Raw genomic sequence first — 26,022 nt, forward strand, 5'->3', positions numbered from 1 at the left:
GCTATTGTTGGTGATGACTATAGTAGGCAACATCTTTCTTCTATGACTAAAGTAGGTGGCCAAAGTTGACAACAATTACTGATGGTAATAACTTTCATAGGTGGCAACAACAGTTGTCGCCAATGAAAACAAGTATTTGTCATCACCAATAATAGCAGGCGACGACTATATTCCAAGGTAACTACACCAATGAAGACATGTATAGTAGGTGGTGACTAAAGTTGGCAATGAATATCAACAACTTTTTATTTAAAATTTTTTTTCATAACCCCTGCTGATACATGTCTTGAAACGCCAGGGGGGAAACGGCCCCCCCTGACCCCATCCCACAGGGCACTGTTTGATCCAGGTGCCGGCTGCACTGAGTTCCGAACCCCAGCCTCTCCCGCCACATGTGCTCGTGCCTGCTTGGGTGCTTGAGAGTGCGCTAAACCCACTGCGCCACCAGTACCTTTCACACTGGGGGATCTTCTCCTGGCGCTTTTATCCTCTTCATTTGGGATGTAGGACTTTAAAATTCACAACCTCCACCCCTAGACTCACCAAGCCATGGGAAGACTTGAACCAGCAACCTCCCGATTCTCCTGCTTACCAGGCATCCCGCTCTCTCCCAAGGCCACAGAGAAAGACATTTGTGGAAGTCCAAAGGTTTTTACATTCTACCTGTAGACTCAAATCTTGAAAACTGACCTAACCATGGTAAGACTTGAACCCACAACCTTCAGACTCCCAAGCAATCCTTTATCTCACTAGACTACAGAAACGGACACTTGCAGTGGTCTTCCAGGGGTGTCTCTTCTTTATTTGGAGTCAAAGCTTGAAATTTGACCAAGCCAAAGTAAGATTTGAACCTGCCACCTTCAGACTCCCAGACAGAGCTCTACCTCCCAAGCTCAGATAGACAGACACCTATCATCTCCTAAAGCCTTTCCTTTCTTTCTTCAGATCCAGCTCTTAAAAACATGACCAAACCAAAGAAAGCTTTGAACCTGCAACCTTCAGACTCCCAGACAGACCTCTCTTCTGCTTGACCACAAAGATTCTTAGATAGTTGTTGCCAACTTTAGTCGCCTAACATAGATGTCGTGTAAGATAGTTGTTGGTAGGATAGATACTCTCATACAAGTAAGAAACAATTAAACGAGTTCAAATGTTTATTTTATCAGAAACAGGTACACATGAAGTGTTTAGCTCTTACTCAATAAAGCAAAAGCTTACATAATGATGATAGTAATAAATTTAACACTTGACTATGCAAGAATACTGAGTTAACCTTAACAAGGTGGGACGTGATATTAAACAAGGAAAAAAGTCATGATTAAAAAAACGTTCAAGGCAGGAGATAAAAAGTCCGAGTAGATCAGTGAGGTCAGCTCCTCTGTCCATACAGAGATCGGTGCATCATTGTCCTTTGGTCAGCTGTTTATCTGGATCTGTCCTTTCAAAAACAGAATGAGAACAAAATTCAAAAAATTCAAACTCTATAAACTCCAAAACTTTGAATAGAAACACACCCAAAATGCTGCTGAGATTGAAGTTGCTCATGTCCGCCATCTCCTGGTGTAAAGTGGTAACAGCGCAGACCTCCAGAATCCTTTAAAAAATTCTTGAATCCATACGGTAATCCGGACCACTCCCAAAATCTAATCAGCTCCTCCTTATGCCACTTCTGCCATTTCCTGAAAATGTCATCAAAATCCATCCACAACTTTTTGAGATATGTTGCTAACAAACTAACAAACCCAACCGCTCACATGACCTCCTTGGCGGAGGTAAAAATGGTTTCATTCACCAAGACAACACACCAGCTTACACTGTGCTTTCTTTTTTTTAAGATTTAATTTTGGGCATTTATAAGATGGAGGAGGACAGTGGATAGAGTCGGAAACAGGTCAAGAGTGGGGGAGAGACATGCGGTAAAGGGCCTCAGGCCAGATTCGAACCCGGGCCGCCTGCGTACATGGGAGCGCCTTTAACCACAAGGCCACCTGCTCCCCTATTTTTTTTATTACACTGTTGCCACTTTATACCAATTTGACCAATTTTTAATCCTTTTTCATCACTATTAAACATCAATGTTGCTAATTTTAGCACATTTTTGCCACTTAAAACCCATTTTATACCCTTTCCACCATTTTATCTGCCTGTTTTTGTCACTTCTAAACCAATTCTGGCCATTTTCTGCAACTGTTGCCTCATTATTGCCACTATTAACCACTTTTGACACCCCTTTTTGCCCATTTTAACCACAGTTAACCTATTTTTGCCAGTTCATATCAATTTTTCATCCCAGTCCACCTAATTTCCCTCAATTTTTTTGCACTTTAAAGCCGTTTCAGCCACTTTTTAATCCACTTTTCTTGCCAGTCTAATCCATTTTGGCCACTTTTAACCCATTTATGTTCTTTAAAAATCCAATTTCAACACATTTTCCACCATTTTTTGCCATTATTCACTGACTTAAGCAACATCTTTTACCCATTTTAAATATATATTTAACAAAAGTTATTCCATTTTAAGCTTAACTTCCCAATGGACCATGATTTTGCAGGCCCCCAGTTTGGCTGGATCCCCAAAACCTTCCTGTTTATCCCCTCTTATGGGCAGCCTTGTCTCCACATGACTATTCTAGGATGATCATGGCCTCGTTCAACCACCTTCAGGTACAGTGGAGGTCCCCGGTCTCTGGCACCTTTATTTTGGGGGTCCCAGGCTGAAAAGGTTGAGAACTCCTGTCCTAAGATCACATTTGTGCTCAAAGGAACACATTTACATTCTGTGTCAGTTGATGCAGAGGAGGAGGATATTGAAGGAGACATACACCGAAAAATGTTTACATTCAATAAAACTGTATCAGAGCATTAGTCTTGCTTTTTAACGGCCATACCTCACATATTTTCATTGTTCTTTTTATTACCAGTAGAGGTGATTTGTCTCTCCTCAACATTTTCACTCTGATGGTTTCAACATGCAATCAAGAACCCAGATTAACCAGTGGGTGCTGCTGTAGAGGCATTTTTCTGCCTCTGAATGCTGTTGTCATGTCTGTACAAGAACAGATCATGTAAATGACACCGTGATGTTTGAGTCAAATACTCTGCAAGCTAAATTTCCTACAGCTCAGTATCAAACTACATACACTGATATTCCTGCATTCCTGCTTAACTGTAGTCTTTTGATTTCCTACCTTCACTTAACCTGTAAAGCAACTCTGTTCTCACAGCTTACTTGAATAGCAGGCATATTGCATCTATTACTTTCAGTGCTAACAAAATCCACTTGATGACAGCACTAGACCCAGAATGAACAGGCATGGCAGAATATTAAACTGCAAAGAAGCTCCCGGAGAAGCTCTGAGATTCTTTTGTAGACAGTATCTGCCACTATTCCCTTTCTGAGCCATGTTAGCATGCTTAGCTTTCAATCATATCACCTCCCTTTCAGAAACTATGGCTCAGTGAAATAGTGGATATTGAATCTAAGATGATTTCAGGGTGCTGTGAAACTGGGCCTACTTGGAGCATTAAAAAAGTTGCATTTGGATGTGTTAGTAATAAAGGAAATCTTGAAAGAAAGAATGACAGAGATACCCAAATGTCAATCAAAGCAAGCTAAAAAGCCACAAAAAGTCCTGAATGGAAAAACAACAGGTGCAAAGGAAAGGCTTTTTGTTGTTGCTTTTGGCCCAGATGAATTGTTGTGTGGGTGTCTCCTCTGCTATTGGTTGAATAGATTTCAAACTGTAAGATACTTACTTATGTTTAAACAATGACATGTATGTTAAAAAGCCCTTGTGGTTTTGAAGAAAGTAAAAACATTTTATTTATAGCTCTATTTTAAAACCCACAAAAACTTTAAAACAGCTTAATAACAAGAAAATTATAAAAGCAATCCTAAAAAGACAATAGATAAAACACTGGAAGCTGGTGTAATATCACAAGCAAGCCTTAAAACTGAGCTCAAACAAACTGGATCTGAGTTTAGTACAGTGGTTCTCAACTGGTCTGCCATCAGGACTCACCCACTACCCTTTAAGAGAAACCACAACCCCAACTTTTAAGATATCCAACCACTGATGAAATATTTTGCAGTTTGGACTCAAAATGGAACACAACATACTCGAACAAAGAGACAAATGTTAAAAAAGTACATCATTACAGAAGAACATACATGCATCTTATGTACTCCATTTTCCCAAGACAGTTTTGAAAGATGGAATTGTTTGAAGAAATTCAGTGTTTTCTCTGGAAGATCACTTTATATCACAAGAAAAGGAGATAATTAGTTATTACTTCTCATTGTCACTTAGATTCGTCATCCAATTTAAGGTCCCACTTGAAAACCACTGGTTGAGTGCATTTAAATTTGCTACATTTATTCATCAAGAAGATCTTTAAAAATGAAAATGCAAAATGAAAAAGAAATAAAGACATTCTTGCACATGCATAAAATTGTCAATATCAAATAAAACAAAAAAACAGGCATGCATGAATGGCACTTAATGAACAACAAACTTGCACTCATGTTTGATAAAATCGTGGCCTAAAAGCTTGTGTGTACGTTTCGTCACATATTTTTCAAATTGTTTTGCCTCAACTTCAAAATTTATTTGAAAGTTAGTCTCTGCAGTCGACATAAACTTAGCGCCCAAAGAGAGGAAATTTGTGTTTGGTAGGTTATTTCTTTGTTGTAACAATGCTTCTTGGCAATAAATCTTATACTGTTGGAAAGCCTGTTTATTTCCCTTTAAATGGTGCCACATTTGTTAGGAACACGCATTTGTGGGATGAGCAGCAGAGCTGAGTATAAACGTAAAATTTGCCAAACAGCTTATTCTGCCATTGACTCCTGTTTGGTTTCATCAAGTAGGTTGGATGATTGAAGTCTGAAGATACAAGATATATTGGCCATTTTACAATTTATCAAGAAGAGAAATGAACAAACTTTACAACTGTATAAGATTTACTGCCAGGAAGCATTGATAGAACAAAGAAAGAATCTAACAAACCCAAATTTCCTTACTTTCTGTGCTACGTTGTTACCCCATTAAATCCTTCACATTGGAATACAACGCCTCCTCCTCCTCCTTTTGTGGGCTGCAATCATCCTTCTCCTCTCCCATCATCCCCTCCTCTACTTCAATTCCCTCCAACATTTCATCTTGCTCAGCGCTGTCATTACCCTGACTCTCCTCTGTTTTGTCTCTCTTAATTTCGGCATACTCTGTCTCTGTTGACTCTTGAAAACGCCCTGCCCTTGCAGGGCTCCTCCTTGCCATCAGAGAGAAGTCAAGGTCTGAATATTCCACATCTCTTGGTTCAACATCAGCACCAGAGGCTGATTGCAAAGCAGCTTGAGCAGCTTGAGCTCCTCCGTTTGCTTCATCTTGGCTGTGAGTCTCATGGTTTCCCATTGCTGGACCAACATCCATCTGTCAAACACAACAAAGACACTACAGTTTGTTTTTGTAACAAGGGTTAATGGCTATTTCTATAGTATTCATCTTTATGATTTAAACCAACCAAATGCTGAGACTTTAATAACAGAAATCCTGTTTCTTAATTGGCTTAAGTCTGAAAATCACAAAACTGCTGTTAATTCATCAAACTGACCAAGCCTGATTTTATCCTGGTTTTTTGTAAAGATTGTCTTTGTTTGATATGTTGAGCAGTTTTCATAAATTCCAACTGAAATACAGAGCGATGGAGCCAGTGTTTCCCGCAGGAATTTAGGAGACTATGGTGGGGGGACTCGAACAATCTATGGAGGTCTGGGGACATGTTCCCTGAAGATAAATGTGGATGTTTTGAAGTCAAATTGGTTGTACCAGCAAGGAAGTTGGGCTAGACAGTGTAACAGATGGGTCCAGTTTCTCTGTAGAATTTAGTGTGTTTTTTGGTCAAAATGGGCCACAAAACAATGTTGACTCAAACATATGCACTACTGAACACTTTTGTAGCATTTTATTTTTTACCCACAAAGCCTCTGTGTTGTTGTCACTGTTTTGCTTCTGCAGACATTTCCTGAAACGACCCTGTGTTTACAAGATACTTTTTCAAAACGAGACAGAAATATATTGTTTTCATCTCTGTGTGATCAAGGCCCAAGAGTGTTAAGACACAAAGATTGGATTTCACTTTACAGGAAGTTTAAGAATAAAAAGTAACAGTTACCTTGTTTAGGATTGAAATGGGTTGAGTAGTCATCATCTCCAGATTCTCTTGTTCCACATTTCCAGACCTGTTGTCTTTTTTCCTGCAAAGAAAATTCAGACACACAATAATTTATTAGTAAACAATTCAAAATAAAAGACACCATAAAGAGGGTTTTTTTTTCTACAAGGACACAATTAAGAATTTTTGATTATTCATGAACTTTGCATTGACACAGTTGGTCCCATGGTGGGTCATATGGCCACTAGGAGGGCACACAGCTATGACAGTGGGCTCAGTATGATAAGCCACATACTGTCCAACCAATATTTTCTCTGTGTACATTTATGAAAGGGTCATATGTTGATGAGTGTGAGGATGAGTGGGTGGCAGGCTGAAATATTTTCATCAGCTAAAGAGAGGCCAGGCAGAAGAATTTTGGGAACCACTGCATTTTCATCTTTAATGTAAGTGGTCTATCACAAAAGATTTTTTTAATCGTAATCCTTCCTACTAAGAAGAAAATGACCTATTATATTGTTTAAGATATAACAGATATAAACTGTATTTCGTCTCTAGGCTCGCAGCACAGAAGACAATTTCCAAATCCTAAAAACATGAGACAACAGATATAAGGAGAAAACAATTTTTCATCTTGTAATCTTCTGAGCATGCACACTAGACGACTCAGCCAGACTGAGACCACTGAGACCACACACCTGCTGACCTGCCAACGATCTTGCCTGATTACTTGACTTTAAAAGAAAATCAAACATGGATGTCTATTGGCTTTAACCTTGCAAAGCAGATGGATACGCCCATTTCCTTGTTTTTCACTGGCGAATTCATCTTGTTAAGCTCCCATCTAAACCGTTTGGGCCCGGTTAGAAAGTGACAGGACCAATCAGTGACGAGGGGTATTTCAGGCGCAGCAGAGTTGTGATGTAAACAAGCAGCAGTAAGAGCTGGTGCACTTATGGTGGAAGAGCTTAGCGTGGATGCTGCTAAAGCGCCAGTTCTATCAGAACTTGACAACATTTCTTTGTTAAAAGAAGAACAAAGAACAGCAGTGAGTTGTTTTCTTTTCAAAAACGACAAAAGTCGAGTACTAACATGTCTATAGTCACCATGTTTTGTGTTATTCCACAGTAGCTGCGCACGTGCAGCTCGATTGCAGGTACATCACGTTTTGTTGCTCTGATTGGCCTGTAGAGATGTGACAGACAAAACGTTCATCCAGTCACACTCCGAGTTTTTTTCAAATCCTCTGCCTTTTCTCAAACGTTTCCTATTGAAGCTTTCCCAGATGGATGTGTGAAACACATCCATCTGGCGTGTCAGGTTATATGGTCTTGCTGTCCCTACACAATAAGCTGTCCTGGCATGCGTAGCAGCAAAAATCAGGACAGCAGAATCAGGATGAAATCCTGGCTGGAATGAAGGTACACTTTTGTTTAGCTTGTGCGGTGAAAATGCATAAGAGCCGGTTGGTGATGCTAACCAGTCAGCTCACTCTCATTGGTTGTTGTGGGGATTCTGTCTGAGGCATTTTGACCTCAAATAAAACATGTTTCATATTTATGATTCAGGATTTATGACACAATTTGGAACAGTAAAATTATCATGTTGACATACTTGAGGATTATTCAGACAAATATTCATTTGTGGCAAGCCCCCACTCGGGATACGCCCCCAAGATCATCAGGGGAGGAAAATCTGGCCTCAAACTGGTCTTAAAATCTTGTAGTGTTTGGCCAGCCTAAGTGATGCTTCACAGAATCACCAGCCTGGGTTTAAACTCCACTGAAGCTGACACAATACTGATTTATTTTCTGTCCTGCCTCATCATCCCAAACCTATGTAAAGACTCAATTTAGTGTTTCAGTGTAAGTGGTTTCAGAGTGATTTGTGGGATTTTCTTGGGTTTAACACAAACAGATGTTATAATAAAAGGGGAAAAGAGGACAGAATGTTCACTCTGACGGCCAAAATAAAACAGCAACCACAACAAACTATCAGATACAAAAACCCTCCAGATATATTTTGGAAAATAGAAAAGAATTCACTGTTTTAGTATGTAAAATGAATAGAATACAAAAACACAGGTGTGGTACTTTCTGACGGACAGAGGTGTATGGATGATAAAAAGAAGCCCAGATTTGCCAGGAAAATTAATTTGAAAGTTTACCTGCAGTACTTTTGGACCAAACAGCAGATGGTTGCTGAAAGAATGACACCAATCAAAAACCCAGTGATGACTTGTAGCCATTTAACAGTTTTCAAAACTGTCTCGAGTGGATCTGCAATGAAAGGGAACAGTTTCTTTAAAATAAACAGTTCAAAAGCTGTGATACCTACTACTTTGAATTCATATACATATATATTTATATTCATATTTATTTTGAAATACAGAAAATAACATGAATAGCTGATCTTCTGTGGAAAGATTGGTTGTCAGCACTTACACTCTGGTTTTAGCACATCTTTGGTCACATTGTGTACATTGACTGTCAGGTTCTTTTTTACATTTTCAATGTCATTGCTGCTGATGCACTCTAAAGTGGTGTAGTTCTGATCTTCTAGAGTCACAGTAATGCTGACGTTGACTGTGTTGTTGGACTGGCTAGTTGTGAGACAGTACTTGGGGTGGTTCTTCACCAGCGGCCATCTGATGGTTGGTAAAGGAAACCCCTCACTGATGCACACACAGGTCAGCTTCTTTGACTGAAGCACACACGTTGAGCTGTTAAAGATCCTTGGTGAAACTGCAACACATGAGAAATATCTCAACATCCTAGCAAGCAGAGTAAGGTGATAAAAACACAAGTTTTCTCGAAAGGAAACTACTTACAAGCCAGAATCACTTCAGTCTCTGCTGTCAGATTAGAGATCTGATGTGATGCTGTGCAGATGTATTTTCCATAATGTTCTGCTGACATGCTGGTGATGGAGAGGTTTGCAGTTCCAGTGCCACGCTTCAGGATTTTATTTGAGCCCTCTTTGGTCCATGTGATAACAGATGGAGGGAAACTGTCAACACTGCAGGTCAGATTTAGGTCACCACCCTCTTGAACAGCTCTCTTTCCAGTGATGACGAGGGTCTTGACATCTAAGGGCGACACAAACAGTTATTAGATTTAGAGGGCAATTACTTTATCACATAGGGCCAGGATGGCTTTTTCACTTTAATATATGAAATAATCATTTAAAACTGTATTTTTATTTCTGTCCATATTAAACCCTCTGGAGTCTATGGACGTGTTGGTGCATCCAAATCTTGTGACCTATTTAAGATGACATAGAAGAAAGATGCAGCTTCAAAAAGTCTCTGTTTCAAACTATATACCAGTTTTCAAATGACGCTGATAGGCCAAGGAAAACCAGACTTATGTTAAATAATTTACGCCATGCAATGTTAAATATAACTTTTTTTCATTCATTATTTAAAATGTAACTTTTTTTTTGCATTCTAAGTTATAAAAGTGGTTCATCAAACATGTTTGTGTTTTTTTTACATTTAAAAAAATCCAACTTTTTCCTAATCGGATTTAATTTTTTTGTGATTTTTGGTCAAAGGTGTTAATACAGTATTTCAAAATGGAAAAAATGACTGTAAAATCGCACATGTGGGGATGTACTTAAAGCTAATACCAAACAATGCAAGGTAAACAGTTTTTAAGGTGAATATAAAGGGAAACATCAAAAGTACTTAAAAAATTATACCCTTGACCCCAGAGGGTTAAATTTGTTTGATGATCTGAAACATTTAACTGTGAAAAATATAAAAGAAAAAAATCAGGAAGGAGAAGGGCGTTTTTTACAGCACTGTATATGAAGTCAGTCAGAGGAAGCAGCATAATTCAAAACTTCAACAAGTTTATCTCTCTGCCTCTAAGGTGGTGTCCTGGACTTTTCTGAGTTTGGTGGCCCTGGCCTGATTCTGCACAATCTCCCACCTGAGAGGAGGGGGTAAACCCCCATGATGTCTCTTTAAATGTCTTTTGTTGTATTGTGCAGAATCTTCACTGTTAGATTATGGATGGTGGAAGAGACTCCCCCAACATGTCTAATTCTAAATTTGACAGGTGAAGCAGAGAAATTACAGAGATGAAGCCCAGTTCAATCAGTTTAAACAACCATAACTGCTTACTGCAAACATTCTGGATGAATAATGATAGAAATGTATCATCCTAGGGATATTAAAGAATCCTAAACAAAAGCACCAATCTGATCAAACACCATCAGCAGAGAAGAGGAAAAACACTGCTGAAAAGGATGAAACAGATGAGATAATAAACTAAAAGTAACAATAGATCTGCTGTTGGGACTGGATGCTCTGTCACTCTTATTTTAAAAGGGATTATTTCAAACACAGAGGAAAGAGGCTCTCTTTTTACTCATTTAAAAATGTAAGGACCAGCTACTTTAAAGTGCTATAAGATGCTTAAAAGCAGGACCTCATATTCAGATGATTTACAGCAGGGGTTCTCAACCTTTTCAGCCTGCGACCCCCAAAACAAAGGTGCCAGAGACCGGGGAACCCCCACTGTACCTAAAGGTGGTTGAACAGCCATGCCAATTAAGAATAGTCATGTGCAGACAGTGCTGCCCATAAGGGGGGTTAAAGGGGAAGGTTTCTGGGACCCAGCCAAACTGTGGCCCCATGGAAGTCAGATAAATCATGGCCCATTGTGAAGTTAAGCTGTGAAAACCATATTTTATATTTGACCTAAATAATAACCACTCTAATCAAAGAAACAAATCTAGTAATGTGTGTAGTAAATAGCCTTCTTAAAATGAAAATAACTTTAGTAAAAACATATTCAAAATGGGTAAAAACTGCTTAAATTAGTTAGTAATGGCAAAACAGTGGTGGAAAAGGTGTTAAAATTGTATTGTTAAAGAACACAAATTGGCTAAAAGTGGCAAAAACTAGATAAAAGTGGCAAAAAATAACCAGAAATTGATTAAATTGACAAAAACATGCAAAAAAAAAAAGTGGTAAAAGTGGATTAAAAAGTGGCTTAAATGGCTTCAAAGTGCAATTAGGTGGACTGGGATGAAACATTGATATAAACTGGCAAAAATGGGATAACTGGGGTTAAAATAGGCAAAAAAGGGTGTAAAAAGTGGTTAATAGTGGCAATATTGAGGCAACAATTGGCAGAAAGTGGCAAGAATTGGATCAGAAGTGACAAAATCAGGCAGAAAAAAGTGGTGGAAAGGGTATAAGATTAACACAATTGGGTTTTAAGTGGCAATAATGTGCTAAAATTGGCAACATTGGTGTTAAAAGGTGATTAAAAGATGTTAAAATTTGTTACATTTGGTTTAAAGTGGCAACAGTGTTATTTTAAAGGCATCTGGTGACCCCCTCTCAGTGTTTCGCGACCCCCAATGGGGTCCCGACCCCAAGGTTGAGAACCACTGATTTAGATGACTGCTAAACAGAGCTAGATGATGATAATATAGATTCTTCAGAGTAAAAATAACTGATCAGTATAAATATTGTTACTCACAGGCCACACTCAGAGTCTCTGTCTTCTCTGTTGTGATGTTGTTTTTGAAGATGACTTTACAGGTTACATCAGTGCCATGATGCTCTGCAGAGGGTGTAAAACTCAAAGTTGAGTTGTATCTCTTTGTGACAGCAGTCACAGTCTCAGTGAAAGCAGTGATGTTTCCTGTGATGTGGGAGTTCTTCTCTCCTCGTCCAATCCTCCAGGTGATCTCAGGAGCAGATCCAGAGCAGAGACCAGGAGCGGTGCAGATCAGTGTGGACTGCTGTCCCTCTGTCAGAGGAGGAACCATCACTGAGGGCTTCTGGGTCAGAGCTGATGGAGAAGAGACCCAACATTTACTTTGATTCAGGATAAAATAATATAATCTGAGATTTTGATGAGCTTATGAGTTGAATTAACAACAGGAAATGCTGGAATTCAGATATGATGCTTACAGAGATCAATACATGCTAAAACATTTTGGTCTCACTTAAGAATTTAACATAATGATGTACAGTATGTGTAGGTGAACTGTTTTTGTGTGTCATACCTTTGACAGACACGGCGGTTTTTTTAGTAAACATCCATCCATCTTTTTTTCCACCAGTCATGGTCCCCTCAGCTCTAAACTGATAATATCCAGAGTCTGACTCAGTCAGGTGGTTGATGATGATGCTGCAGTCCTTCTTGGTCACATCAGGCTCCAACAGTGACACTCTACCTTTGAACCCAGACTTAACTTTTATTCCAGGCACAGTATTATTGAATATCACGTCTGAGACACCACATTTTGTTGTAGCTGGTTCACATTTATACCAAACAATATGTTTGGCCGTAAAGGTAGAACTGGTATTAAAAGAACACGGTATCACAACACAGAGTCCAGCCTCTGCTGTCACGGTTTCTTTACTCAGATTGATACAGAAGTCAGTCGTTTGGCATGTCCATTGCCTCTCTAATGCACCTGTAAAAACAGAGAGAAATGCAGAAATAAAAACACAGGGTTTGATAAATCTTGGTTAGTTATAAGGTTGGATGCTGCTCCTGGTAGTGCATCAGTAAAACTTTGTTTTAAACAGCTGTAGTCAGCAGCTCTCAGCAAATGTCACAACATCTCAGCAGCTATCCTATCATTTTATCCAAAATGTGTTTCATTTAAACCAGTTAATCATAAAAGTTTAACCATTAAACACAAGAGTTACTATGTATAATGACATTTAAAATTTTTGTTTGGCATGTTAAAAAAGAACACATGATCTACATTTTTGTCATTCCAAGTATTTGTCTGTCGTATCCTAATTAATATAATGGTCAACATGTCTTTCATAAACATACAGACCTGTATTTGCATTGATGCCTCTCACAGAGAAAAGCACAGTCGCCAAGATGAGAGCAAACATCCTGAGAGACTGAGTCTCTCCCTCCACAGGAAGAACTTTTCTTCTCAGCAGTACAAACTTTGAAGACAAAAATATCCTTCAGTTACTAAAACTCACCCAGAAACTCCATCAAAGGTGAATTCCAGATTTAAGTACAGTTTTAAAAACAGCCCAGGCAGTCGTATTTTCTGGTCAAACTTCTTCAAGCTACAAATGCTGCACACATTTTCTTAGAATTTTTTTCATCTGTACTAGAAGCTTTGGATTTAACAGCTCGCAAGATTCTCAAAATAAATATTAACAAACCTCAACATACCAGATATTCCCACATTGTGTATCACAAACACTGTACGACTGTTTATTATTACATAAAAATGATAATAAAAAGGGTGAATTCTGTTTTACCTCTCTTCTTATTCTCCTCTGAGTCTACAGTGATCTCTGCTGAGAGTCTCTGCATCAAACTGATTCTTCCTCTCGTTCTCTTCTTCTTGTTCTTCTCTCTGTGCACTTCAATGAGTTTCCAGGAAGTATCACACTGCTGGCTCTTGGTGCCATGCAAAACAGCTACAGTCTACAAGTATCACATATGATGTGACAAAATAGAGTTAATCTTTTTATATCTTTCAATCCCACTTTTGAGTGAGGAACTTTGAGAAAGATAAATCTCTGAACATGATTAAAAAACAGTCATGCTGTAATCTACCAATCATTCTTTTAACTTTAATTTTTGTACAGTGCTTAACAAATTTATTAGACCACCTGTCATATTTGTCTCAGAGACCATCCAGCATCATGAAATGCTTTAATGCGGACTCTGTCATTTTCAGTCAGCTCTCCACGTTTTACCATTTTGAACAGGAATGAGGGATTTCAAACTGAATTCACCCAAATTTGAGCCGGCTCACTGGGCTTCTCTGAGAAGTCGGAAATTAATCAAGCATAACATTCAACCACAAAAACTAAATTTTCTGTTCAAATCAAAACTTCTGGTAAATCAGTACATTTGAAAATTCATGGATAACAATAATAATTATATTTTAGCATTAAAAATATCATCTGGGTTAAAGAGCTTCTACATATTGGTGTATTAACCATTGCAGAAACATAAAAAAAGATTTTGGTAATTACCAATGCTGTTAATTTAGGGCAGCTGTGGCATCAAACTTACTTTGGTTGGGGTGGTCTAATAAATTTGTTAAGCACTGTATATAATGTGCATATTTGGGTGTATTTGGTTTAAATTTCCATGCTATTCATTGCACATCTCTTTCTGATGTTTGAAGAGTGTAGTGTCAAAATTCTTCATGTCACGTTTCAACAAAGTCCTGGGTGAATGTCAGCCAAAACATTGCCTTAAATGGTATCAGTTATTTTTATAAAAACTTCCTCTTCACACTTTAAGCTACAAGATTGCAGCTATTTCTGACAGGCCACAAGTTTTTGTCAAGACCAGTTAGTTCCCACAGGCCAGTTAAACACTCAGAAGTGCAGAATGCATCAGAAGTCATCAAACCATTAATGTTACAAACATATATGGTTTCATACTGCTTCAATTGCGAACTGTAATGAGGTTTAAAAAGTTAAAATGGAGTAAGCTTTGACTGGTTATGGAGATAAACATTTGCAGAATTTTGGAATTAAGGAAACCAGGGCATCCTCTTCATTTAATAAAACAGATCATGTTCAGGATTTGTTAAGTTTAAATAGATAGTTTGAATGAATTATGTATGTCTGATTTTAATGCTTTAACATGGCTCCACTGGAAACTTGATTCTTATTGTCAAATCCACCATTGGACTGAAGATATGTAAACATCTTTATCTGCAGGGCTCAAAATGCTATACAAATGCACCATGGAAGACAAAATCTATATTTGGTTCTTAGTTCCACTGAAGCCTTACACAGATTTCTAAAATGCCACTGTATTTTGTCCTTTTCCAGATTTTTGTGCCTTATTTTGTTGACAGGGAATTTAAAGATAGATGGTAAATGTGAGGAGGAAAGGAATAGACTTACTTAAAAGGGTTTTTGTTCTTTTCATTTTCTGGATAACATTTTTCTTTTGTTTTTATTTTATCGAAGGGCTGAGGCTGGGAGTCAAAGCAGTCGTATATAGGACTGTAGTTTCTGTATATCAGGAATCTGCTCTAGGACGGAGCAACAACGTCTCGTAGATGTCCATGGCAACGGCTGAGAGAAATCAATGGTAGAATATCACTGAAACTGGATTAAATGTGACAAATTTTCACCAAAAAATAAAACACTAAAAGATCAAAAATTAGTGGCAAATAGTTGCATATGTTTCTGTGTACTGTCTCTTATGTTTACATAAAGATGATGGTCTCATCTCCTGTAATCATCATAGTGGAAGAAAAGCATCTGTTGAATTGTTCTAAATCCTTAACATTTTCAAACAGATATGTACTTCAGTTAAAACCAAACAAAAAAGCTTTAAAAAATGTACTGATCTGTGTTCCTGTAGTCCTCTTGTTTGCCTGTCACATTTGAGAGCAGTAACCGCAATGCACAGTGGTAAATATTGCAGGGCCATCAGTTGTTCACTACTTTTGCAATGCATTGTGGGATAGATTGAGTACACTATATAGTGTTTAACAATGCTCACTCAGAAATCAGACTGAATAGGGGGTGATGTGGGACACAGTCTTAAAGATTTTGCCCTTTTTTCGTTGGATATCCTCTAGGAAGTAGCGTAACTCTTTCAGTGTTCATTCATCCATGTATTATTGGCAGTGGTTTTCAAACAGTTTTTGCCCAAGGAACACATAATAGCAAGCCAAAATCTCAAGCCATACCACATTTATATCAGTGCAAATCAGCCGCTGTAATGCATGATACAGTATCTTTAGTTGTTGCACAGTTGTAGTGATAACGTATGGTTGAACAAATTTCAAATACTTACTGACTTACATCTGAGAACGCTGTATTATGGTATCGAGAAAGACATGAAAACAAAGATCTGAACACATGCTCACACTTTTCTAGCCACAGACATCCCCAGAAACAATCAGTACCATTGTTATAATGAGTACAGCAGTGCAGTAAGCTAACTGCTAACCTCAGCATGGTAACCTCCACACAGTCGTAATGCTAACATGCCGATTTTTAGCAGGTATTACATTTACCATCTTCACCTCTTTGGTAAAACATTTAGGCATGCCAACTTCAGCAAAGTTGGTAAACACCTATCAAAGTTTTAGGGCAGACATAAAGGTACTAAATTTTATTGCAATCTTTAGGGATTTCACTCAGAACACACCTGAACTCATTTATGGAAAAAAAAGAAGATGAACAAAGTCTGCATAATCTCTCAGTAATCTTCTAAAGTTAGAACAGTGGTTCCTAAACTTTTTCTGCCAGGCCCCCCCTTTGGCAGATGAAAATATTTTCAGCCCACCCCCAACTGTACAAATAAACATGTAAAAATATGTGAATGTGCAGCAAACACACCATCAGTCAGTATATTTGGCAATAATTTCAAATTTTTTAATTTACTACAACATAGAACCTCAAAATTTGTCGAAATACCAACAACCATTGCCCAAGACAAAAATATAATTTTCAGTAGATGAATAATTCCCTGAAAATGAAAGGTTAGTGAACATTTGTCATGATTTATTAAAGTCCTGCAATAATTTCAGTGATGACTGTCGTCTCGTTTTGTGCCACAGATCTTCTGGGGGCCTGGGTGCAGTTGTGAGACCGCCACTCTCAGTTCATTTTCAATGTCCAGCTTTGATCTGTATTTTTATATTACATATTACGTATATTACATATTTTACATTTATATATTATTTGTAGGTTAAAGCAGAAAAAAACTATCTCACACTGGGAGGATGCTGCAAAAGTGCCGAGTTTGGCCGAGGCTCTAATTTCTAGCAGGGGCAACTCCTTTTCCAATCCTATTTAAAAAGGGAGAGGCACCCTGCTGAAGACCTCTACGGTGGGTGTTTCGGGCTCATTTGTTGCAGACCTCTACAATGGGGCAACCTCGACCTTGAGGCAGGAAGTGCTGTACTAACCCCTTGTTTTATTTTAGTTTGTGGTGTGTTATATTTCATCATATCTCCCTCCCCCGTACCCTAACCCTAACCTTTATGGTTCAGGTGCCTAACCCTAACCCTCTTTGGGTTTCCTTTAGTTTGTGCTGTGTTAAATCTAAATTTATCCCCCTCAGTAAATTTTCAATTTTAATCTATAAAATTCTACTGTTGTGAAAAACATCCTTTTACCATAACCTCTGACAGAGAGCAGAAAACATACGTCATTCAGTACATCACTCTAGTTCCAGCTTGGGTAATATATGTCACATCCAACCCCACAGTCAAGGTCCCCCAGTTGTAGAGGTCTACAGCCAGATCCGCTTCCAAAGTGTAGGCAATGTCTTGGCCTAGAGCTGCAACCACATCATTGCATCCTAGTAAACATCACTGAACTGCTCCCACCCTTCAGGGCTTGGCCATCAGCTGGTGTTGCTTTGCTTTAGATTGTCAAACCCCCCCATCATGACATCATGCCCCCATGACCCACTTTGGGGTTCCCGTTTTTCCATACAAAGGCAATTACAGCTGATAATTAAAGTCTTCATTAGGCAGAAATCCAGCAACAAATGCTCATTCTAGTTAAACATAAAATTAAAAAAAAAAAAAATTAAAAAAGAGCATCTTCAACAAAAATACAGTTAAGTTATAGTAGAAAGGACAGTGGTGGTACTCTTCTGACATCCTTTGGACCCTTCTCAACATCAGCTCTTTCATGGATGTCTCAACTTATCCACACAGTTTATCCAAAGTCACATTAAAGGAACATTGTTACTTCAGCGAACTGATTTCAACAGCTATGGCAATGTGGAGAAGTTTCTCAGGTACTTCAGGTCTTCCTAGTCTATATTTGGCATTAGAAGGTCACAGTAGTTTGGTACAAATGCTTTCCTGGGTTGTTATTCACTCACTGGAAAAAACAATCCATCATCAGACCATCATAGCAAGATGATCAGATCCAGAAACCTTATCTCAAACTCATAATCCAGCACTGTCTTCAAATGTCATTAATTAGATCCTTCATGTTAGAGTACACTGCCATTTCCTCCCCTTCCTCCTCTTCTGGACCATAATCCTCAACCTCCTCTACCATCTCCTCTTCTTTGGCCTCCAACACTCCATCCTCTTCTCCACCATTGTCGTTTCCTTGTGGATTTATGCCTCTCTTTATTTCAGCGTACTCTGTAGTTGTGGTCTCTTTCTTCTTTGGTGCCTTCCTTTTCAACACAGAGAAATCAATACTGGCATACTCCACTTCATTTGGTCCACCATCCAGATGAAGGGCTGCTTCCTCCTCTGCCACTGCTCCTCCTGCTTCTGTCACCTCTTGTTCATATGTCTGATCATCTTCCACCTCTTGGTTTGCATCGATCTGTAAAGTTCAAGAGAATTTCAAGACAATTCAGAAGACAATCATTAGTTTCTAAAACTCAAGCATTCTTTTCAAAAAGCTTAGAGTAGCACTGAAAGATGGTTAAGACACTACACCCCTAAAAAATGTGTTTCTCTAAAAAAGGATGAAGCCAGTAGAAAGGCTGAGGATAGCTATTATCTGCTTGCATTTATAATGCACCCTGCTGCTGCTAGCAAAGCTTAACTTCCTCCACCCCAGCCTCCTCCTTTATAGCATAAAGCTTGTTGCACCCTCAGTCAGTTTCAGATTCATGCTATTATGGAGTAATTGCTTCTGAACTCAGTTTACTGTATTCAGTTTGCATTTTTATAAATGTATCCATGCACTCCCTGGAAAGTCAAAGTGTGCATTTTTTTTTTAATTGGGGTTATCTCATTGTGCCAAACAAGGCATTGATAAAATAATGAACAGTCTGACAAATGCATTAATTCCTTACAGGTGCAAAATGAATTTAGTATATAGTGTATATATAATATATATCAAAGTATGCATCTTTTTGAACAGAGCTTTTGAACAAAGCTGTATATCCATTTTGCAATAAAAAGGTCAAATGTATGATGAGTGTTCCAGACTGAAATGTGATTGGAAGGCACCAGAGTGTGAACCATAATTGGGTTACTTTTTTGATGTTTGTTTTTGTGTTATTCATCAAAATCAACACATGATTTGGACAGCCCTAGTAAAGACTGTAGCAGACTCTGTTATCAGTGGATCTCAGCCTCTTTTAAATATTGCAAAAATCATGCATGTAACAGTTAGGATCAAGGATTCTGATTTTTCCTTAACCTCACTGTGTAACCACTGTCTCTTGATGGCCAACTGAGTGAGGACAATGAACAATGAAAGCCACATTCATTATTTCCATTCACACCATGCATTTTGCAGCAAATTAAATGCTTTAACTGTTAAACTTGATTGCTGAATGAATTTTTATTACCAGTGGACCCTCCTGATTGGTCACCATCTCCAAAGTGTGATCCAAATTTCTCCTCTGTCTTCTTCCAAAAGAAATAGAACAAAGAATGTCAATTTATATTTGACTATCATCCAAATTAAAAAAAAAAAAACTTCAAGAAACATTTATTGGAAGTGTACCTGTGGCACTTTGTTGCCAACAAGCAAAGGACAGCTGAAAGAAGTACACCAATCAAAAAGGCAAGGATGACCTCAAGCTGTGAAAACATTTTCAATACTCTGGATTTTTCTGCAATCAAGAGATAAATAAGAAAAACGTCAAAATCACTTTGAGTTAAAGTGATCATGCTAGTGAAATTCAAAATATAAAATACAGTTTCTTATACACAAAGGTTAAATTAGTCTGTAGTTTTCAGTAGCAGAAATGGCGAAGTACAGAACATCTACCTTCTGCTTTTGAAGTGTTATTTTGGATAATGAGATTTCCTTTAGCTTCTCTGTTTCCGTTGCTGCTGATACACTCAGCAGAAGTGATGAGATCTTTTACAGTAAGTGTTATGGTGCTGTTGACAGTGTGGTTTTTCACTGTTGTCATAACAGAGTACTCAGTATAGTTGCTTAAAAGTGGCCATTTCATGGTGGGTAAAGGGAAACCCTCACTGATGCACACACAAGTCAAAACCCCGGACCGAATCTCACATCCAGAGTTTTCAAAGATGCTGCGAAACACTGCGAACATAAAAACATCACAAACAAATGCTACTAGTGTCATATCTGATTTGCAGTCTCTCTAAAAAATATAAGTGCGACTACTTACAAGTCACAGTAACATCAGTGAACACAGTGACAGTTGTGTTCTGGTGTTTTGCCGTACAGATGTACTTTCCAGAGTTTTCTGTCTGTACATTAGGGATGACAAGTTCGGCTGATTCAGTGTCGTTCTGCTGGTCAGTGTCGGAACCAAGAATAGACCATGTGATATGAGACGGAGGAAAACTTTCAACACTGCAGGTCAGATTCAGTGTGTCTCCTTTAGTCAGAGTAGTATTTCCAGTGATTACAGGTGCTCTCATATCTGTGAAGAAAGTTTAAAACTTAATTTGACATGTTTTAACAAAAAGGGAGGAAGTTGAATTTTCAGAAATCGTTGACTGTAGAAGGGTGTCCAAATGAGGAGCTTTTTTAAATGACCTGCAGCAAGAGTTAAAATTTGAAATGAAATTTAGCCAGCATTAAACTTAAAGACCCTGTAAAGTAAAAATAAATCTGTATTTAGGTTTGTTGTATGATAGATCACTGTGTTATGAACCCCCAGGTCAAATTTCAGTCACATAAAGCATCTCCACGCCCAGCTGAAACCACGCCCACTCAGGACACAGGTAGTCTGCAGCATTAACCCCCTCACTCATGGTGTCATACTTGGAAAAATATTTTCCCCTAAGAACATGAACCAATAAACAAAAAATGCATAACTATAACTTTGCAATGAAAAATGAACATTATAGAACGGTACAAGAGTACAAGACTGAATTCCTTTGCACAAAATGGACCAGAAGTCCCTGCTCCAGGTGACTGCTTCCTTCCACAATATTGTAGTGTTAGAGGGGCGGGGACATTCTCTACTGTGGGCTCATGACATCGTGAGCCCACATATTGGCCCCCGCCCACATGAAACCAAGCCAGGAAAGAGATGAAATGGCCAACATTTCTAGAATGTTAAGACAAAAACTTTGGATTTCACTTTACAGGGTCTTTGAAGCTTGATCTTGGCTATACTACACTTCTTGTATTTGAAACTAGGCTGTGCTGCTGTGTTTATGCTTTCAAAAAACATTCAGGCAAGAAGAAATTGTGTACATACTTTTTTCAGAACTATCATGCATTGGTGCTCTATAAATAAAAGGATCTTGCCTTGCAGAAGGGGTTGGGCTTTATGAGAAAAAAATAATATTGTATATGTTATGCACAAATGAAAAGAAATATGTGGTATGCCTCTACATAACAGACATATTTCAACTAAAAATATTAAAGCAGCATGATATACATAGTACTATATCATTTGCATAATCAGTATGAAATAAGTGCTCAATGTCTTATCAGTTAGAAAATGTATGAAGGTTTTTACATGCATTCATTATCTTAAGCATTTTTACCTCACCACTAGATGGCACCAAAGCCAAAACACACTCAAACTGTAGTTATCAGCTTAAACAGACAACATATTTTTTATGCTTCACATCTGGCACCTGTGAGGCTTATAGTCATTAGGACTGTACGTTTTCAAGAAAAAAAAAAAGCTTCTATTGGCAAGAGGATTTAATTTCTATTTCAGTTTAACACCAAAGCACAGACTGTTCATTGGCTGAAGTCTGGTGGTCAAAATAACTGCAGAACTGAGGCTGCTAGGTAAGCTGTAGCTGTTGTCAGCTATAAACACACCATGCCAGTTAATTAATGATAAAAAGGAATTTGCTTTACACTTACATATCACTTCTACGTTGACCTTTTTAATCAGGGTGTTGTTCAGGTGTTTTGCTGTGCAGATGTACCATCCTGAATCATTTGCTGTCATATTTAATATGGACAAAGCCGCCTCTCGAACTCCTTCCTGCAGATATGTGTCAGTTCTCTTTGCCAGGTGAGCTGGAGTGTCAACTTGGACATCTGCCTCTGATCCATTTAGCATAGTATTGTTGGAAAATGTAGCCCATGTGACAAAAGATGGAGGAATACTTTCCACCTTGCAGGTTAGATGTAGCGGCTCACCCTCCCTTACACTTGTATTTCCAGTGATTTCAGCTTCCTTCACATCTGTCAGACAAATGTAATGCAACACAATGAAAAGACAACACTCATTTACACCTTTATGCTCACAAACACTTTAGATGCTAAATGCTGGAAAGAAAATGAAAGAAATGATGAGCTTGTGCTACTCACAGGTCACATTTATTGTCACCGTCTCCTCTGTAGACGCCCCTTCTGTAAAGCTGACCTTACAGGTGATATTGGCGCCATGATGCTGTGCAGAGGGTGTAAAAGTCAAAGTTGAGCTGTGTCTTTGTGTGAAAGCAGTAAGGCGCTCAGTCTTGAAATCAGTAATGTTTCCTGTAATGTAGGAATCAATCTCTCTTTCTCCTCCACTCCACATCCAGGTGATCTCAGGTGGAGATCCAGAGCAGAGACCAGGAGCAGTACAGGTCAGTGAGGCCTGCTGCCCCTCTATCAGAGGAGGAACCATCACTGCAGGCTTCTGGGTCAGATCTAAAAACAAAGAGAAGTTCAAATCAAATGTAGGAGTTTTATTTGGGAAAAGCTACAGCTTTTACAGGCTGCTAATAGATGTCAACAAATGTCAAAAATTACTTCATACTCCACAGAAAATGTAAACAGCTTCAATATGTGTTTGTGGTTCATTTGCTAAACAATAAAGACCCTGGCTTACCTTTAACATAGACAGTTGATCTGGTGTTATACTGAAATCTGTCAGAGTATCCTCGCCAATTAAGACCATTAACTCGAAGCTGATAAGATCCAGAGTCAGATGCAGTCAGGTCGTTGATGATGATGCTGCAGTTCCTATGAAAAATGTCGGGCTCCAACTGTGACACTCTACCTCTGAACTCGTGCTGAATCTTATAAGAGTTTCTGCTGAATATCACATCTAAATCACCACATCTTTGTTTTGATGGTTCACATTTGAACCATACAATATTCTGGGGAGCAAAGCTAGAACTTGTAGTAAAAGAACATGGAATCACAACACAGAGACCAGCCTCTGCTGTTATTTCTCCATCACTGAGAGTGATACAGAAGTTGTCTTCTTTACAGGAAGTTTCACTTTTCATTGATACACCTGAAAAGGCAAAAAGTGAGACACAAAATCATGCATGGGTAGGCGAGTTGCAGCTTTCTTCCAACAGTAAACACTGCTTTCTTCTCTAGCAAAACTATATCACTCATACCAGCTACTTCTGTCCCAAGTGACAGTTTTTTAAACTACAGAGGGAAATCTGACTGTTGGTCTCAGCTTCTGCCTGAGAATGCAGATACGCTGATATTCCTTTAGATATATTGATATTATTGATATTTCTTTATTCATATTAAATTAATAAAATAAAAATTAACAGAGTTGCCAAAAATCAAGATATGATCGGCAAAAAAGTCATGTTTTTTGGGGGGGGGGGGTTTGAATTAAAAATCTGTTCCTTCACACAACTGCTAGTTGAGACTTAAACCTACAAAAATATCTATTTCACATAATCATAAAAAAAACCTTGCTTGCTCCCTCTTGCGCACATCAGATGGAAATAAATAACTAAGACCTAAAAAAGCCACAAGTCACAAAAGAGCCAGTGGATCAGTGGTGCCCAACCTTTTTTCATCAGGACCCTACTTCTAAGAGCTAAGAAGAGCTAAGCGCCCCAGGACCCACTTGGAAAAAGTGCACATCAATTTAAATTATTTTCACTGACAAAATCCCAACAAATCTACAGACACATGTTCTAGAAAAAGGATCAATGCATAAATTATTTGTTATTATGACAGTGTATTAGGGACACTAAAATAACAACAACATAGAGGATCTGTTCATTTTCAAGAATAAACTCAAAAATCTTATGTTTATTAAGTCTTTAATTATCTCTTTCTCGATGTGTGGGGCCCTTTCCTAACTCATTGGATGGATACCAAGGACTGAGCTGTTTCATCTATTTAAGAACAAGAATATATGGTATTGTCTGCTTAGATTTCCAGGAGTATATGTTGTTGTTCCTGTTCATGTTTTTGTTTCTTTGTCCATTCTGGCTTAAGTTGAGCATTATTGCTAAAAGATGGACTTTCTGTTGTGTTGGTTAAAAAAAAAGATGCATAACTGAGCAGGCTGTGAATTAATGTACATTTTATAACATTTTATAACAATTTGTAATGACATAACTGACCGTAAATGTGTTATCAAAAACAATTATTTAAAAAGTCTTTCATTTACAAGAACTATAAAACTATAAAATCCATAAAGGTATGTCAACCAGAAAATTGAATTTTCTGAGACTAAAAAGCTGAAAATCCAACCACTATTTTAAGTTTGGTCTCCTGTAAATTTCTTTTAAAAATATTGTAAATTTAAAGCATTTTAAAAACTTCAACTTTTTCAAATCTTAATGTCAAAATTTAAAGTGTTTTAAACTCTGATATGTTGAGTTTGTGTCCTGTAAATTTGCAACCTTTTAAACTCCTTTTGATTTTTTCACTTTTGTTGCCTAAAAATGAACAGATCCTCTTAATTTTTCTCTTAGGGTGGCCCTAATACACTGCTGTACATTATGCTTCTAGTCATAATTTAAAAAACAAAACAAAACAATATATGTACATCTTTATTTGACAACATCAGAGCAGACAAGGTCCCAAACCTCCCCTAAAATCTTTGGCACTATCAAAGGCACTAAGGTGCTCTGTAGAGCTCTGCTAAAATAGCTGCTTAATCTAGGCTTGGAGAAAGCAAATCCTTGTGAACTGTGCATTAATGTTAGGTGTTTTGTTAATGTTTTTTTTGTTTGCATCATAAGATTAAAATAAATTTACATACCTGTGTCTGCATTGCTGCCACTCACAGAGAAAAGCAGAGTCATCCATATGAGAACAAACATCCTGATTTGAATGTTGAGACTGTCAGCCTTTCCCTCTAAAAGAAAAGATTTCACAGTGAAAGCACATTAAACATGAAGGAACTGAACAAAAGGGAAGCATACAGCTGTAATCACAGCCCTGAGTACAGGATGTTGCATATTCAGTTATTCCAAAGTTGCATGTTTAACACACTCTACCCCAGGAGAGTGACTACACTGACAAGTTCACAGTAAAGCCTTTACACCACTCATATATTTAACTACATTAATTCATACATCAGCTCTGGTTCCTGTAAATATTAGCTAAAACTGTTGACTGTCAGAAGTGAAGAATTTACTGAAGTCTACAGATTACAAAATCTCTCACGCATTCTCCACACTCACTTTACCAACAAATCATAAAAAATACAAATCAAGTTTATTAAACATAAATCAGTGACAAAAGTCACTTTACTCAGTGTCGGTGTACCATCAAACAAACTTAAATGTTAAATTTTACCTTTTTGTGTCTTGTTCTCCTGTCTTCCCTCCTGAAGTGTCCGCTCCCATCTGACCCTTTTCACTTATCTATTTCTCCTTTTTCTGACAAGATTTCAGGAAGTTTCCTCAGACCCAGCTATGTGTTACTTCTTCATTCCTTCCACATGCATGCTTAAAATACACGTCCTGTGGTTGACATTATGTTTCACATGATTGTGATTTTTTTATTAATTTTTTAAAATGTCATTTCAATGCCTTCTTCCAAAGTTGATGGCTTGTTTGAACTATAATACTAAATATATTTTTTCAAATGAGCAGTTTCTACATCTGCAGATGTGCTTTTTTAACATGGACCCTCAGAAGACTGGCTGTGCTTCATGAAATAATAAATAAACTGTTAAAGATTGTTAAGTGTTTATTTTATCCAGTAACAAATTTGTATTTTTAATCTTCAAGTCCTCAAAGAATACTCCCTAAGTTTCCTGTTCTTTTGAACCCT

General features: G+C 38.0%; 2 protein-coding genes across 3 annotated transcripts; both read right to left on the reverse strand.

Moving 5' to 3' along the window:
- Positions 1–3,818: 3,818 nt before the first annotated feature.
- LOC121513932 (sialic acid-binding Ig-like lectin 10) lies at positions 3,819–13,523 on the reverse strand. Its single transcript, XM_041793960.1, has 9 exons — positions 13,438–13,523; positions 12,993–13,110; positions 12,204–12,617; positions 11,672–11,986; positions 9,004–9,261; positions 8,618–8,917; positions 8,341–8,452; positions 6,174–6,255; positions 3,819–5,431 (listed from the first exon to the last, which is right to left on the reverse strand). Exons 2-9 carry the CDS (start codon positions 13,051–13,053, stop codon positions 5,039–5,041), a joined length of 1,935 nt encoding a protein of 644 aa, XP_041649894.1. The 5' UTR covers positions 13,054–13,110; positions 13,438–13,523; the 3' UTR covers positions 3,819–5,038.
- Positions 13,524–15,870: 2,347 nt separating this feature from the next.
- LOC121513467 (sialic acid-binding Ig-like lectin 10) lies at positions 15,871–25,606 on the reverse strand. Of its 2 annotated transcripts, none has more exons than XM_041793235.1 (10): positions 25,543–25,606; positions 25,004–25,099; positions 22,865–23,275; positions 22,360–22,683; positions 21,907–22,233; positions 20,240–20,497; positions 19,870–20,151; positions 19,603–19,711; positions 19,445–19,502; positions 15,871–18,465 (listed from the first exon to the last, which is right to left on the reverse strand). In XM_041793235.1, the coding sequence occupies exons 2-10, from the start codon at positions 25,062–25,064 to the stop codon at positions 18,091–18,093; spliced, it is 2,205 nt and encodes a 734-aa protein (XP_041649169.1). In that variant the 5' UTR covers positions 25,065–25,099; positions 25,543–25,606; the 3' UTR covers positions 15,871–18,090. The 2 variants fall into 2 exon arrangements, with proteins under 2 accessions (XP_041649169.1, XP_041649168.1); XM_041793234.1 differs by having other exon boundaries at positions 15,872–18,465; positions 19,445–19,505.
- Between the last annotated feature and the right edge of the window lie 416 nt (positions 25,607–26,022).

Source organism: Cheilinus undulatus, linkage group 8 (assembly GCF_018320785.1).
Source record: "Cheilinus undulatus linkage group 8, ASM1832078v1, whole genome shotgun sequence".
NCBI lineage: Eukaryota > Metazoa > Chordata > Actinopteri > Labriformes > Labridae > Cheilinus > Cheilinus undulatus.